Source organism: Cryptotermes secundus, unplaced genomic scaffold (genome assembly GCF_002891405.2).
Source record: "Cryptotermes secundus unplaced genomic scaffold, Csec_1.0 scaffold216, whole genome shotgun sequence".
In the NCBI taxonomy this organism is placed as follows: domain Eukaryota; kingdom Metazoa; phylum Arthropoda; class Insecta; order Blattodea; family Kalotermitidae; genus Cryptotermes; species Cryptotermes secundus.
The window spans coordinates 1,040,787-1,058,176 of record NW_019727090.1 but is presented as its reverse complement, the minus strand read 5'-3'; the positions used below and the strand labels follow the sequence as shown (position 1 = coordinate 1,058,176).

Sequence of the window (17,390 nt, the reverse complement as noted above, 5' to 3'; positions counted from 1 at the left end):
ACAGTTAATATGTTACAGCAGTCATCTTGAATATATTGTCACATGTGTAACTGACTTTCAATGGGGTTTTGGATTGGATACTGGATTTACTGACCACTTACAGATCACAACTACAAGTAACAATAAGTTTCAGAGGATTACACACTTCAAATATCACTGTATCTACAGCACACATAAGTCTTCTCTGACTTCACTAGACGTTTCCTGGTAACAGGTTCTAACAGTTGAGATTCTTCAGCTTCTGTGCTAACTGCACCGATTAATTCTTCTCGTCAGATTCCCTTACAAATCTCTCAGTGCTTCAACTGACTTAAATCCCAGGCTGACAGCCATTTAACAGCAAACTCCTATTCTTCTCTTCACAGCCTAACTTCAACTGAGCACTGAATTCTCCACTGTTATTTTCATGATGTATTTTAAGTGGGATAATTTGGAATTGGGCACCAGTGGATCCACATCCACAAAGGATAAATGGAAAGCAGATGCCTGGATGCTTGTTGGTGGTCAGCTCGCTCGGGTTATGAGATCCCAGGTTCCAGGGTCTGACAGGACTTTGTATGAAAATGAGGTAAGAACAGTAACCGGTGAAGGAGATGTTACTGTTCATGCACATGGAATATATGTGAGCTGGCGAGGAGTGGTATGATCTTGAGGTTAATTCAGAATGTTTCCCTCCTTCCTCTTTTGTTGTATGACACAAATGACTTTCCCGGTATCTAATGCATCTGATTAAAGAAGGTAACATATTAAATACCATACAGGAGTGTACACTAGTTAGCATTATGTGAACTTCATAATGCACAACATTATATGTAGTAAACAGAAGAATCAAATCATAGGCTGTCAGTTAAGTGTGCGTGGGCTATGATCTATGAATAATAAATTGGAGGCAGTTTAGCGGGCTGTGTAGGACCATGGGTTATGAGGTGCTCAAGTAATATCTACTGAATAAGTGTACTGAAAATATGATTTGTATGAACTTTAATGAGTGGTTCAAATCACACTCTCATATACATTGCTTTGGTCTTCCAGAACACACTGACTACTATGCTTATAACGATGGCTGGCTGACTGACCACAAGCCAAGAAAACTCTCATCCAACAAGAAGCTAGCATTGTTTTAACATCTCCTGTAAAACCCACCGCCATTACCCCTGGCAAACTGTGACAGGGTGAGGAGTTCTCAGCCAGCACATTGGAGCATGTCTTCATAGAACAGTGTGTTTTGTACTTGGGTGGTCATTTCTGTGCTAATGTGCAACCCCCTGCTTCACTCATGTCCGCCCACACCTGCACTCTGAAAGCCAACAGGCTGCGGCCAGGCTCCATGCTAAATATTCAATGTAACAGTGGTATATGTGATTCATACTTGGGCTCTTATGACATCCACATGAATCATACTTACCCTTCTCGAGGAAGAGGTTCTGGGTATCCTTGGGAGAAGACGAATGAATCACAAGAGTTGTGAGACTTGCGGTAACAGTCATTACGGAATGAAGGCTTCTCAGAATGTGGCCAACTCCCTTCTGCTGAATGAAACCATTCCGTGTGACCTCTGTATCCTCCTTCATAGTTATCATGCCTGTAACATGCAACTGTTGGTAATTTTGTGTGTTCAGGAGGGAGGGGTTCAATGCATGCACGTGCATCTACTACTAGTCTCCACAGTTACTACTATATTACCAGCGCCATGAAGAATGTGTATATTCACGCTCATACAAATCCGAAGTACCTAATTAAATTTACAAGTGCCTGCATAACAATGAACCATTCCCGAGTTGACACCATGGACGACAGATGTGATGCGATCCTGACAGCACTGTGTGTTCTTTTAAGTAAGTGGCTCTCTAACTGAAAATGGTTGGCTGCACTATAGCTCAAGCGGTTAGTCGCTGGCTTCCCACAGCGGCGACCCGGGTCAGGTCAAGTTGGATTTGTGGTGGACAAAGTGGCGCTAGGGCAGGTTTTCTCAGAGTGCTTCGGTTTCCCCTGTCAATCTTCATTCCACCAATTGCTGCACAATCACCCTCACCTATCATCTGGGACTGGTACAATAGGCCAGAAGTGGCCGCAGTACAAGGGACTTAGTCCCACGCCAGTAGCAATAAGAAAAACTGAAAATGGTCAGTGCAGGGTGCTAATAACCACTAAGAGAAAGAGTTTCAATATTACGATTAACAGAGACCTAGATAGTGAAAGCTACATGACAGGGTGGCGTAAAAAGCGCTGAAACTGCAAATATTGTCAAGTGAGGGTACTCCAAGAACCACAGCCTTGTTATTTGAAACCCGATTCTCAGTCCACTAGTACTTACTTACTCATGGAGCTAAGCCCTTCTGGAGGAGCCGCCAATTCTGCAGTTACTCAAGAACTTCCCAGCATTTTATGGAACCTTAAGGTTCATTACCATGTTCACAAGAGCCCTCCACTGGTCCCTATCCTAAGTCAGATCAATCCAATCGATACCATACCATTCCATCTCTCTAAGATCCATTTTAATATTGTCCACCCACCTACGCCTTGGTCTTCCCAGTGGTCTCTTTCCTTCTGGCTTCCCCACCAATATCCTATACACGTTCATCTTCCCCATCCGTGCTACATGCTCTGCCCATATCATCATCATAATCATCATCATCATCATCATCATCATAAGGAGGAGGAGGAGGAGACCACATCACATAACACTGTGTAATATTTGGTGAAAGGTGTTTTCCAAAGGCTGGAAGTAAGTCACAAACCAGGCATAGGCTAATATTCCGCTGACAGCTGTCACAGGTGTGAACACTGACTTGTGACCATAAGTGGGTGCATTACATCACTACAAAACCACTGTAGTCCAACACAGAAAGATGTCACAAAGGATCCCCCCCACCAAAACATTTGAGACACATACCAGGTGGAAAATCCACAGCAAGTATTTTGAATACACAAGCGGCGGTTCATGTTGAGTATCTGCCATGTAGTGAAAGAACTGGTGTGTAGTGTAACAGCAATTTGCTTGGTCAGTCACAAGAAAAGACCTGGGAAACTGTCGAAGATCTATGTATGGCATATTTGACAACAATGGCACTAATAACCTTGGGCTGGGGAATCATGCACCAACGTCCTTCAGTCCAGACTTAACCACCAGAGACTTTGACAACAGATGACGAACCCAAATTCAGTGTCCTGAACTGGCCACTCAGTCAAGCTACAGCCTTCTAGTTTGCCAGCACTGGTGCCTTTCCACAATAGGAATAATATACTGAAAAGGACTGACTAGTGATTTCAGAATGTACATGTATAATATTTTTAGTAAGATAAAGTCTTCGTCAACCCTGAGCTTTCTTCATACTCAAGTAAACTTTTCCCTGGTGCATGATGCCATACTGTTTCTACAGAGTGAAGTCCATTATGACTATTCAGCAAAACCAGAGATTATCTCTATTTTAGAATATTCATGCCTAGGTAACCAGATGCCTGATCATTTGTATCGTATCACTACACAATTATAAAATACTATAGTCTATAAATTGACATAATATGCCTGAATATGGCAAATTTCGTTCAAATTCTTAGTTCTTGACTTGTGATATATGAAGCAGTGTTTCAGAATAACATATTGTGCAACTTCAAACTGTTCTTTTGATAGAGAAAACTGATCTCCTAGCTGCAATTATACTAGAACTACGAGATAGCTTCTATTTCTATTCAGTTCCCTTCTCCCTTGCTGTTAAAACTATCAATAAAGTTCTTTGTTTATCACAACACCTATCTTGTCAGGTTTCTGTACAGCAATTAGCTACTGTACATTATCAAGAGAAAATTTACCATCTCCCAAACTTGGCACAGCACAATTAATTTGCTACACTCCAACTGGCTAGTTGGAAGCCTCAGCAGCCCAGCCCATAGCCAGTCACTATACCAGCTGTGTTATCATAGCTCCAAAAATGTACCTAGCAAAATAAATATCAAGTGAAAAATATACCGTTGGGTGTACATCCTTATTTCTTCCAATGTGAACTTCTGCAGGTAAACTTTGGTGTCTTGTGATAACTGCTCCAATGCACTCTTCACAGACTCTTCACTTACGCCCATCTGTTCAAGTTGGTTCTGCACCTGACAGCAAAACATCCACCCCAATAATGTCATTTTAAATTGAGAATAATTCTTACAAAACACAAATTTTGGTGCCAACTGCTATGTGTGATTTATGAAATTGAAAATATCACATATTTATTCGCTGATTATGTACATTTAAAATTAACATCACACTTGTACAACTGCCATTATACAAAATTTAATATTCAAAGGATTCTAGGTTCAGTCCTGACTGCTGGCACTAATATCCAAAATAAAACAGTAATAATTATCTTTTGGTATAATAATGACCAACGAACATACCGCAACTTCCAAAGTAGCATGCACATTAAATGTATCACACAAACAACAGATAATTCCACAAAAAAAAAAAAGGATGTAATGATTTGGTCACTGTCACAAACCCTCCATCATGGGATATCTAGAGCAGTGCTTCTCAACCGCCAGGCCACGGCCCAGTAGTGGACCCTGGCATCAATTACACGAGGCCGCGAGAGGCTCTTCTGGAATTTGTCATTTTCATTTTCTAGGCATTTTTCATGAATAAATATTTTATAGTGGAAATATTCTGAGAATAATAATATTTGTGTCGAGATGCTCAGACACAGAACACCTAAATCTGTGTAGCAAATGTCAGCGACCAGGCCGCATATTTTTAAACATGGAAGTATTCATGAATGATCGGGAATTTTCAGACATCCAAATCTTTCACCCCTGCTCAGATAGCATGGTGTTTCTAATCTGTCACCTATAGCCTTCCAAGCCCGTTCTCCCGTGTATGCTTTGAAGATAGCACATATGCGAGCTATCTTTCTGCGCTCTGTCAAGGTTTCCCAGTTTGATTCGTTCCTGTGGTGTGCAAATTTAGCCCCTTTCTTTTACACCCGGTCTAACGCATTTATCAATGCCAATATTTTAGACCAATCATGATCTCAAGCCATTATATTTCTTTGCAGTTGTCCCCGAACAGATCCATGTATCCTGAAGACGTCTGCGTCCTTAAGATAATAAAGACCCTACATCCCATAATTGTCTTTTTGTTTCGCGTCTTCTGCATAAAGCCCTCAACCATTGCATTATATTTCCTGGATCCAAAGTTAATAAGAATGAAAGTACAATGTGGAATATCATATAAATATGTAGAGCGGCTATAAAATAACCGGACTGACTTTTTGCAAACTCCCTGCAGCCTTGACAACAGCGAGCACGGTGGCATATTAGCCTGTCCTCTCCTCTCTATCAACCCAACGACTTCAAAGACCATATAGCCAACAGTGTGGTAGCAGCCTTTATTTGAAGTGGACCGTGTATCTTAGCTCTTAAGTGTTAAAGTAGAGCAACGTGTCAATGTGAAATTCCTCACAAAACTTGGAAATCCGCCACAAAAACAAACAGTTTGTTGATGGAAGTTTATGGTGACGAATGTCAATCTCATACTCAAGTTTTCAAGTGGTTCAAAAGATCCGCGTTCGAGCCCGTTGCTGAATTAGCTAACATTAATAAAGAAAGTGTTCGACAGATTTTGCACGAACATTTTAACATGAAAAAAGTGTGCTCCAAGATGGTGCCGAGAATCCTCACTCCTGAGCAAAAAGGAAACTCGAATCAACATTTGTGTTGACATCCTTCAAAACACTGGAAATGATCCAAACAATATAGGAAATGTGATAACTTGTGATATGACACGGAAACTAAGCGCCAATCCATCCATTAAAAGGGTCCCAGGTCACCAAGGAAAAAAAAAAAAAGCATGGAAGAGCAAGTCAAATTTCAAAGCAATGATGACGATTTTTTTCCGATATCCAAGGGGCTGTTCACATTGATAGGTGCCTGAAGGTGAGAACGTTAGCCAGGTCTACTATATGGAGGTTTTGATAATCCTTCGTGAACAGGTGAGAACTGTGGAAGAGCTCATGCATTCCTCACCACGACAACGCTCCGGCACACAACGCACTGTGTCAAGACGTTTCTGGAGAAAAACAAGATCCCCTTGTTGGAACGTCCACCCTACTCACCTGATGTAGCCCCATGTGACTTCTTTATTTCCAACGATCAAGTCTGCATTAAAAGGAAACCGTTTTCGAGTCTGTAGATGCAGGGAAGACAAAGGTGATGGAGGTAATTAAGAATCTATCAGAAAAAGGACCTGCAGCATTGCTTCCAACAGTGGAAAAATCGCATGGAACTGTGTATGGGTTAGGAAGGAGACCACTTTGAATGTGATAACATTTCCATTGTGTTGGGAATCGTGGATTCAGCGCGACGCGATAACGCACGCGTTGCGGGTAAAGCCTTCCCCGTGGTGACATAACAGCATAGGAGCCTCCGGCGCCGCCGCTGCTGCTAGGGGCAACAGACCAGTAAACACTTCCTCGCCGTGACGAAACAGCACAGGAGTTGTGTTAGGCAACGAGACGGTAAACACTTCCCCGCTGCGACGTAACAGCGGACGCTGCTGCTAGGGCAACAGGCAACAGTATAAGAAGCCAGCGGTGCCAATAGAAGTGTGTGCGCTGAGAGAAGACAGTGGAAGCCGACAGAAGCCAGTGGTTAGCCAGCGCGGAGAGCAGAGCGGTTCTACAGTCTAGTGAGACTTGTTAATACGAAAGGAGCAACTGTGAAACGACGTGTTCAACATTTTGTGTTTTGGTTATATTGAACTGTAGTTACGGCGTTGAGTAATAAAGTGACGCCGCAGAAATAATCCTCGAGGTCTTGTTTCACGACACATTACATGATTAGTTGAATAACGGGTTTTAGAACATCAGTCTGGTTATTTTATAGCCGCTCCACGTACAAAAGCATGTGTACAGTACAACTGAAGTTCTCATACAATAAACCCCAAGAAAACAATGGTTACACATGTGGCTATTCAAAAACACATCCACATATATACATCAGTACTGTCAACTTACACTATCTGCACAGCCTTTAAATGGAGGAGTCACTTTTCAGACAATAAGCATTTTTCAACGTGCGTTTTAGTATCCTTTTAGTGTTATTTTAAATGTGCTTTTTACGAGTGTATGTTTATGAATCTTTTTAGCGCTTTTTAAATCATGCTTTTTCTTAAGACTTTTTCAGGTAAGATGGCAGATTACTAAAAATTTTGATCCCAGCATAATATGCTCTTTTCTGAGAGCACGGGGGGCTAGGCGTGGGACACTTCCTGTTTTTGTCAAAACTAAAACTTTCACCCATACTGAAAGTAGACTTCTTGCTGTTGCTATTGTTTCTTTCCGATTCCGGATCTGCTTCAAGGTCACCGCTTGTCAGCCCCATATGCACTCTGACCAGCAAATAAGAAAGTGCCCCCGCTTGAAGCGCTGGCTGTGACAATAAATGAAATAGGTCTTTCCACTGATAACCAGTCAGACGCTAAGGATTTATACAATACCAGATTGGAAAACATTCCAGAGGAATGTTTGTGTGTCTACTTTATCTTTCTCAATTTGAACTTCAAGCTATGGAGACGCATCTTATCATACCATTGTCAAACATATTCTTCCTCTTTGGTGATAATTTTCCTTCATGCTCACAATTTAATCTCCAACGTATACACATATATTATACAAATAAAAGTACTTCAAAAAACTGCCTGAAATGCAACCACATATTCTTTTTACATAAAAGGTTTCACAGTGATTGACTGCCAATGAAATATACCACAGAACTTCACAATGCTACTTAAATGGCCACCATATGCCACACAGAGGAACGCATGCTGACATTTAGTGGCTGGTTACAAGGCAACATATTAGAATTGCAGTCTAGCTTATCAAAATTTGTGATTTAAAGCATTTACAAAAAAGGATGTCTATTGCACTGCAAGAGTCCGTTAAAACGTTAAACCAAGTATAGATAAAAAGTTAGTACTAAAACTGTAAAAACCAAAGGGCATCTATACTTGCATGTAAAAAACCGAACACAAATATAACATCTTTAAATCTTGATGCGTCTGTTCTTCCCATGTTTGTACTTACTAAAATGACTTGCAGCAGTGCTTCCAAATCACTTGTAAGCTAATTTCCACAGTACTGCTACTTTGTATTGCTTTATTTAAAATATAAACTAATACCATCATATATGCAATATGTGTCATTATACATAATATCCAAAACAGTTAAATATAGAGTGCATATTTTTCAGAAATATAACATACGTTGTAAATACGGGAAAGCTACAGTACAAATATTTATCCTCTGTTTCCGGACTTACTGAAATCCTAATGCATAAACTCCTAATCTAGAGGACATTATTATCCACACATCCATCAAACCTAAACACTCAATTCATACCTAACATGTATTCAGGTTTGACCTATCTAAAATCTGTAAAAGACTTTTTAATTTCTTTGGATTACAGAAATGACCCAAAACTAACCTACCTGCATATCGGTAACTTCTGCGTATCAATCTGCTGTCGCCTAAGATGGCTCCCACATAAGAAATAAAGCAGACATGTGTTTTGACTGTAGAACAAGGAACTGTCTATTGTACTATAATGTATGTGGTTTTATGACGTTGAATCATGAGCATTTCAGCGCATACTGATTTACATGTGGCTCAAGACTTCGTGCGATCCAGCGTTCTGAAATATTTGATACGGGTTGAGTTTACATCGTACATAAAACAAGTTAAAACTTGCCCGACTCTCATTTGAAACTTCCCCGTGCCTGTTGACTACATAAGACTGGTCCCCCATCATACATTAACAAGCGGCGGTAGCTCGGTCGATATAGTTCGCTTGCGGACTAAAACCACGGAGTTCGTAGTTAAGGTCAATTCATTTTGAACAGGAAATATCAAGACACTCCAGTTCTTCGCCATGTCATTGACGTCAGTAGCCTGTCCCCTGTATCATGTCATTGACGTCAGTAGCCTGTCCCCAACCAACTAGTTCTTCTTGCCTACCGCACTTCCTAGTGCTATTGACCTCAAGTTCCTGGATTTACTGGCCGTCCCCCCCCCCACTTAGCACACAACATCATATGGTCTTTATCGCTCTCAACAATCTCGACAGACGTGAAACATCCTTTCCCTCAAGAGAATCCAACTAGCCACACCAGTTCTTCGTCATGTCATTGACGTCAATAGCCTGTCCTCAACCTACCGGTTCTTCTTGACTACCGCACTTCCTAGTGCTATTGACCTCAAGTTTCCTGGACTCACTGGCCGTTCCCCCCCTCCCACAGTCAACACAACACCATATATGGTCTTAATCGCTCCCCGCTGCTCCCATTGGTCCGTTCTCCCTCGCCACCCCCCTTCCTACTTCGTATATAAGCAGCGATTTCACATCCTATCACTACAGCTACTGCTCTCCGTATTCCAAGCTATTCAACTGCTCTGAAGATGGAGGCGCTACGTTCCTCCGAAACGTCGGCCAACACGAAGAATACACGGTGCCTAAACCCAGAAGACGACTCTCTTCATTGTCATCGCCGTGAAAACCTCAAAACTTACAGGAAATATCACGTTCACATGCGATGCGAAATTTTGACATAACAGTATCAGCAAGCCAAAAGCACCTGATGATGGCCGTATACAGCCGAACCATGTAATGTGGGAAAAGGGTAACAATAAGTGGCATTTAAGATGGAAATGTGTGAAATAAATGATATATTAAAGCAACAGGATGTTTAAACATAATATTACGGAATAAAACTTTGGGTGCATCCGTTCTTCTGCGATAATTTAAACTGAGGCGCTTATGTTTTTTTGTATTATTATTATTTAAATAACAACCTGGATCCAGGCTCCTTCGTCTCATGAGAAATTCTTTCCCAAGGCAATCTACATGTATTTTATCCTGATATAAGTAACATGTTTTTGGACATTATCGTCGCCTATTTTTAAAAAAACGTCCTGTTTCTTTTTAAAACGTTTAGGAGACTGAAATCTGTCCCAGTCATCGGGTAGGTCCGGAGATGGGGACTAGCTCTTTCTATTGGACCCAACTGAGTAGGTTTTGCCTGGGGAGGGGGGCAAAATCCAGTCTCCGAAACGTGTTTTGAAAAGAAACAGGACGGTTTTTTTAAAATAGACAAAACGATGGATAATGTCCAAAAACATATTACTTGTAGCAATTTACCATCGTCACAAACTTTAGATCTTATTAGTTTGCCCTGCCTTGCATAATCTGGGTGGCGTTTGTCATACATACCCGGCTCTTGCTCAGTTAACTGCACAAAAACGAAAGTAGCATCTTCGTTAACGTTTCGAGCCATCTTAAGAAACAAATGAATGGCTGAAGCGCGTCACAGAACAGCTGACACTAGGAAACCACGCGGCAACGCAAACGTGAGAAGAATGACATGCTCCGTTGCCTGGAAGTTGAGTTTCTCAGTCTTTCCGCGAGATGCTTTGCCGTTTCCTCAATTTGCGCTGCTCCATTCGGTAACAGTTGTTCAACTCAGGCTAATAACAATTCTCGAAAATGCGGTTGCGTTGTAGTTGCCAGTTTCCTTGGTGTTCCCTTGCCCTATGAGACTATAATCTTACAATTTTCGAAGTACGCTCGAGGGGAAATGGTAAGAACTAAAACCGAACTGTCTACCATGTTGTACAATAGCATAACAGTTCAGAGTATTGTCACGTGTATCGGGTGACGGAGGAGCGGGTTTGGATTGGTAATTGGATTTATTAACAACCTATAGGTCGTAACTACAAATGATTACTCTTGCTGATTTACGATATTACACAATATACAATCACTCCACACTAATCTTCGCAGTCTATTTTTACTAGTCTTCACTATCCCATTCCTAGCAACGGATTTATAACACAGGACTATAAGTCTCACTAAATTACGCACTCCACTGCATTATAGCACACATAAAGTCTTCAAATCCTTGTTACTAGTTAAAAGGTCAAAAGAGTGAATAGAATTTTATACGGGGAAATATCAGCCACCTACAGAGTGGTCCAAAGGCCAGTTAACCTAAAATATTCTCGCGTATTAACGGAAATGTCGCGGTTTAAAGCTGCCAGTCGCATTGAAGAACGGTATCACGGCTCTATGAAGTGTGCACTGAAGTACTCAAAGACATCTCTAAAGTACTCAAATGTTAGTGACTAGACGCAAGGTTTAGGTTGGTAATGGGATTTATTAGCTTCACAAATCCTTGCTACACGTAATTATAATCTTAAGCCTTCGTTTGTTTTCACTAGCAGTTGCTACGCTACGGCTATCTCGCCGCTGAACACACTCAACTATTCATTACAAAACACCACCTCTCTCTTCGCAATGTCTTCTCGTACCTGTTGCTTGGAAGCGACTTTCGACAAGGCGAATTCCATTTGCACCTTCCGTGATCAAAGACTCCTGTCCTCACTCAGGGTCAAGAGTTATTTTACGACTGACAGTTTATCAAAAATCAGTTTGGCACAAACCCCCTCGAGGCTTCTGCCGTCCTTCCTTTCTCTTGCCGTTGTCGCCGCTGCCGTCGTTGGGCTCGCAGCTAGGTCGGGCTTTACCTGGCTCCACCGCTACTCCGACTCCACCACTACTCTTCACTATGGAAAGGGGGTATCAGGTCCGGGACTTGACCAGGCTCGTCTATGGGCGCCAGCAACTCTCGATACAGATGAGAAGTGAAGCGAAAAGGTGGACGGGTTGGGGGAGCTGATGGTGATCGGGCTAGTCGTGGGTGGAGTGAGACTCTGTCTCAGGTCGTTCTCGGGCCTCACTTCGACGAGGAGAAAAGAACACACTGGAAACACAAACACTTGGCACCGCTTCATTGTTTTGTAATCTGGGAGCCGCTGAGATACAACTCAGATTGTTACTTTACTGCTCTCGGTACTGGAGAGCTCTGATTCTACAAAATGAGCGGGGTGTTGTTACTTGGTTACACTCTCCTGCAAGCCTTGTCACAATGCACCGTTAGCACTATTGCGTAGCACTTGGGGACTTGTACAGGTTACACTCTCCTGTAAGCCTGGTCACAATGCACCGTTAGCACTATTACCTAGCACTTGAGGACTTGTACAGGTTACACTCTCCTGCAAGCCTGGTCACAATGCACCGTTAGCACTATTACCTAGCACTTGAGGACTTGTATAGGTTACCGCTACCACTGCGTGTGTGTTGTCTGAGAGGGTCACCGGTTCGCACTCACTCGCGTTTCCTTTTCAATATTAATTTTCCTGATTTAACTTTCGAATACTCAGGCACGATTTCACTTAACAGTCGATCGAGAGGGATAGCTCAGCATCCGGCGATTTTAACTGATGTGGCGAGACCTTCGAAAAAAACTCTCTGTTTTTGAAGATTCAGAGGTCCTGTGAAATTTTGGAACGCCTCGTTTCCATCCTCCAAATCCCCGGGTTGGCTGGAGATGGGGTTCGATCGAGTTTATCATTCCTCCAATGGTCAGTTGTTTCGCAGAGAAAATTGAGTTCTCGCGCTTTCACGATCTTTCTGACACGGGGCGGATCGAGGGGGTTCAATCTCACGGTCTTCTAAGGGTAGGTCTGTGACGAATTTGAGGCCTAAATTGTCACATTCGTTACGGTCTAGAGAAAAATGTTATTGTATGATATTTAGAACGTTGATGAAGGGGAATTCGCTAAAGAATATTCAGGTCTTAAATTTCTTTCTCCACTACAAGATAGCGGGTAATATTTGGATTCCTAAAACATTTTACTTCCGTGACTAATCGGGTGTTGAAAAGTGGTCCCTTTCTTCGACTACTGAAACAGTTGGCAGCTCCTTTATAAAAGAAGTTTTTAACAGTTGGAGAGTTATGGCCGAGTCAGAGGGCCATCTCTCTAAGTGACAAAAGGTTCTCTCCAGCGTCTCTTTGGACAGATTTCTCTTTTATTATTAGAGCATAGGCCTCTTTGTAAAAGTAAGAAGAGCGTCTGGCTGGTTTGGTTTAAGTCCGGGGATTGTGACCCGTCATAAACTTTACCTTCTCGGACTTCCGTAAGCTAACTTTCAAGCTGTTACTTCTTTAGAAATTTCTAGCTCGTCCCAAAATACCTTCCTCTTTTTGTGTCAACTGGGCTTCTCTTTTTCTATCTCCAAATTACATAGCACGCTCGGGTAGGAGGAAGGCCTGACTTCCCTTCGTGCCAATTGCGTTCAGGGTTTGAGTGAGGTGTGGGGTATTACATCTGCTTGTATGTAGTGACAAGTACCGACATAAGAAAACAAAACAGTGTGGTCCTTTGCATTGTGCCGTTACAAGGCAAACGACCGGCTTTTCCTTTTTTTGCAGTTGAACCCCTGCGGTAATGTCATAGTCCTTCTGTAATATCCTCTCTGACGAGAGGATTTTGTCTCTTGTGAATAGTCTTCGCCGCTGTGAAGTGTACATATCGCACATATGGTATGTTATTGAAAAATCTTATCCTGTGCTACGACGACAGCTTATACACTTCAACGGTCGTAAGCTAGACAGCCGCCAAGGTTTAGCTCTTTATACAAGTATTTTTACTGTGTTGACCGATTCAACAATCTGCGCTTCACGGCGAACGTTGCAACGCCGGCTGCAAAGGGCATACGAATTTTGTCGCCGAATCTGCATGCCTGACGGCCGATAACATTAGGAATAGTTACAATTCGAAGATCACGGTGGTGTTGAAAGTGCTGTCCCTCTACCCGTAGATATGATTTGCAATAAACTGTTTCATTAAAAAACAGGCACAATACTCCTTCTTGCACTTACAGCACACAAGACACAAACATTCACTGGATCGGGGACTTCGTGGGTTAAATGTGGATTCTGTTAACTCCCGTAGCGATTACATTGCGTACTTATGTATCTCTGCAAGCAAAACCTCGCTTCATCAGAAAATAATATCAGCACCGGATCGATGTCACATTCGACGACAGAATGGAGAACTGCAAAAATGAGCCCTCCTAGCTGGATCGCGCGGCTGCAAGATGTAACCGATTACTCCTTTTTAATAATATACTTCGCCTAATTTATATATACAGTAAAACTTGGTTATAGCAACATCGGTTTCTGCGACACCTTGTCTATTGCGTCAAATATTCAATGGTACGAACTAATTCCTCATAAAGCAACTGTTTTTATACCTTGCTTAGTACGACATGCACAAATGCATCAACCTCGTATGTAACGTCATTTTCATTCCTGAATTTCTCTGATATGGACATTGAACGTAATTTAGAAAGTGTGTATTGGGCAAGTAACAGGAAACAGATGAAGATAACTGATTACTGTACTCGTATCTAGGTACAGTAAGGCACAACAATTGATGTAATCTACTGCAATTTGGTGAGTAGGCCTACCTTTAATATACAGTATTAGTGCGGTGTGTATTGTCAGTGAAAAGCGCTGTAATATGTCTTTGATATTACACATTTGGGCAATTCCACGTTAATGTTACGTTAGTCTGTACTTAACTACGTATTTCACTAAAAAAATGCAACATTTTAACTCGGTTTTTGGTAGATTTTTACGTGACTAACATAAGGCTACTGTGGAAGTGCCCATTTCGGTTACAACGACATTCGTTTATGATGACACTATTTTTAGGTCCCTTTGATGACGTTATAACCAAGTTCTACTGTACATATAATTTTATATTATTTATTTCAATAAAACATAAAGTATGAACTTGTGGAATTGCGTAAATTATCACGCGCTGTATTATGCTGTGTTGCAGAGGAAGATGAAGAAGTTAATGGGCGTAAGGAACTGGAAGAGAGCAGCGCAGGATAGAGAGGAATGGAGGGGCTTGATAAGGGAGGCCAAGGCCCGACATCGGGCTGTTGCGCCATAGAAGAAGAAGAAGAAGAAGAAGAAGAAGTATTATGCTGTATGCTATACATTAAGTGAAAGATGATGTAATCGCCGCATGACTTCTTATGAAGCTGATAATTCAGGGCCTTCATAAGTAAGGTAGCGCGGTACTTCCCGGGGTATAGCCAATCAGAAACGTCTGTTACTGGATGATGTCATGCTAAGAGCCAATTCTTTGTTTGACAGACAAAGCCTGGTACTCGAACTGTAAAGGCGCGTAGTCGCGTTATACCTCGAAGGGTAGTTTTAAAAACAGTGTAAAATATTGTATTCGACTTTCATAAAGTGTGTGTTATAAGTTTGTCGTGGGTTTTGTTGACTGGCTTGTTGGAGGCAAGATCCACTTAACGACCCCGTGAAAGTCTCATGTTCTCTACTGAGTGGCGCCCAGTATATCATACTACAGAACACCAGAGTCGTTAAACAGCGGAAGGTGAGGCTACGTCGACTGCTTCCTCAAAGTCGCTAAAATGCTATTCGCAGCGAGCAGCTACGTCTACCTTAACTCCTCACCAGCAGGTATCTTCGGCCATCTTAACCCCACAGCTCCCGCCCCCACCAGACAACAGTAATAAAGGTTTCCGTAGATTACTGTTGTTGTATACGGTCTAAGCTTCGGCAATTATGTTGTCCTCCTTGATCTAGAATTTAACATAGTCTCTTGAGCTAGACGTTTCATTGATTTTCTAGGTGTGTCAACTCTGACCCCAATGTCATCTAACTTCTCAGTAAGCGCTCGGCGCTTATGTTTTTTGTTTATTAAGAGTCTTGCTGTTATAAGTTTATTCACCAAACTGTGAATTGTCTGTCTGCTGCGAACTTTTCCATCGCGGAATTTATGTAGAAATTTTCGCCGACACTTTTTAGAAGAACCGTACACTCCACCATGAAGTACCAGGACGCTAACTGTAACTGAGCACAAATGGCTACATGAGCTGGTAGCTGCTGACAAATCATCAATCCCACGCAACATCCGCACCGCTCGCCGTGGAACTTAATCACGTCAAGCGACCTACAACCCAATTACTTTCCATCAATCCCAGCGTTATTAGTCATGAGGCATGCTGATTCAACGGCAAAATTCGAATCCGCCTCCCACCCAGAGGTGCACTGGTCGCCTTCATGCGAGGAGAGGTGAACTGTACAACAAATTTAAAAGAAAACTCCCTATATTTGCTTTCGCCTCTGCAATGACCTGCTCGCTGCCTGCACGATTTTGTTATATAATCGTATACATGCGGCAATGTTGAAAGCTACGTGCAAATCGCAAACCGTTGGGCGCCTTGAAAATTCACAATGGTGCAGAGAACTTTGTTTTGCAGACTCTGGAATTGAAAGAGGTCGGCGTCTGCCGCTAATTCCGAGGCTGAACAAGCAGAAGCCATTACTCATCTCACTAGTGCTTTATTGAGGGTTACTTTAAACTAGGAGCTTAAATGCTTACTTTGAACGGGGAAAAATTTCCAATAAATATTCTGAACGCCTTGGCTTACATATGGCAGTCTCCATGTAATCCTCTTAAGATTACACCTAGACATTTTACACGATTTCCGTTAAGTGTAATATGGGCCTCAAGCGGCCCCACTTTGAGAAAAGTAGATGTCCTGGGTCGTATCTTCAATGTTTTTTATGTTCCAACACTCACACCACGTCTCAGTAGCACTGAGACCTCGCTGCAGCTTACTGAGAACATAGCCTCTTTGCGGTCTGTCGCATATATACGGGTGTTATCAAGGAAGAAATCTAGATACTAGGTAAGATTTAAAGTTTGTGACGATGGTAAATTGCTACAAGTAACATGTTTCTGGACATTATCCATTGCCTTGTCTATTTTTTAAAACAACGTCCTTCTTTAACGTTTCGGAGACTGGATTCTGTCCACGTCCAGTCTCCGAAAGTTTTTTAAAAAATAACAAGACGATGGATAATGTCCAAAAAACATTTTACTTGTACATACTAGATGTTTGCGGCGTATCACTGATATACAGGTGTCCCAGGAGGAACGTGCCAGACTTCGGGAAGGTGTTCCTCATGTTAAAGTATGCTGATATAACCCAAAACACCTATGTCCATAGTTGAACGGTTACGGAGATAATGGCAAAAAAAGTGTGAAACTTAGAAAGTTCTTACACACTTTTTGATTACCAAATACATGTTAAAACTGGCAGGAATATGTGGTTTCTGTCATGTTAATGATGTACGTAACATCAAACTAACTTGTGAGTGACATGAAGCCACTAAATTGAACTACAAAAATACTCGCACGCCATGCCATAGTTGTCCTTAGGTTTCCAAGCACCATTCATGACACATAAATAGAAAGCACTGACGTAACATGGCAGACTGCGCATTCTGGTATGCGAGTGGATGCGGCTAGTGTGGCTCGTCATCACCACGGACAAACATTGATGAGACTTGTCAGCTGACTGGTACAGTGCGTGGACCCGCCAGAAGGCCACACTTTTCTCGGGCCATTATCTCCGAAACCGTTCAACTTTGGGCATAGGTGTTTTGGGTTATATCGGCATAC

The 17,390-nt window shown here is 42.0% G+C and overlaps 1 protein-coding gene across 6 annotated transcripts in view; it reads right to left on the bottom strand.

The window, feature by feature from the left end:
• The window catches only part of LOC111864313, a 99,215-nt gene that overhangs the window by 38,887 nt on the left and 42,938 nt on the right, over positions 1-17,390 (bottom strand). For 5 of the 6 annotated variants that reach the window (XR_004513014.1, XM_033751396.1, XM_023851467.2 and 2 more), the window contains exons 2-3: positions 3,968-4,098; positions 1,406-1,582 (exon numbers count right to left, since the gene is read on the bottom strand). Coding sequence is in view for 5 of the 6 variants with exons in the window: in XM_023851467.2 (XP_023707235.1) it covers positions 1,406-1,582; positions 3,968-4,098 (308 nt within the window). In the remaining variant the exon portion in view is untranslated. Of the gene's footprint in view, positions 1-1,405; positions 1,583-3,967; positions 4,099-10,245; positions 10,320-17,390 lie in introns of those variants that run through there. The other variant, XM_023851469.2, reaches the window with a different exon arrangement.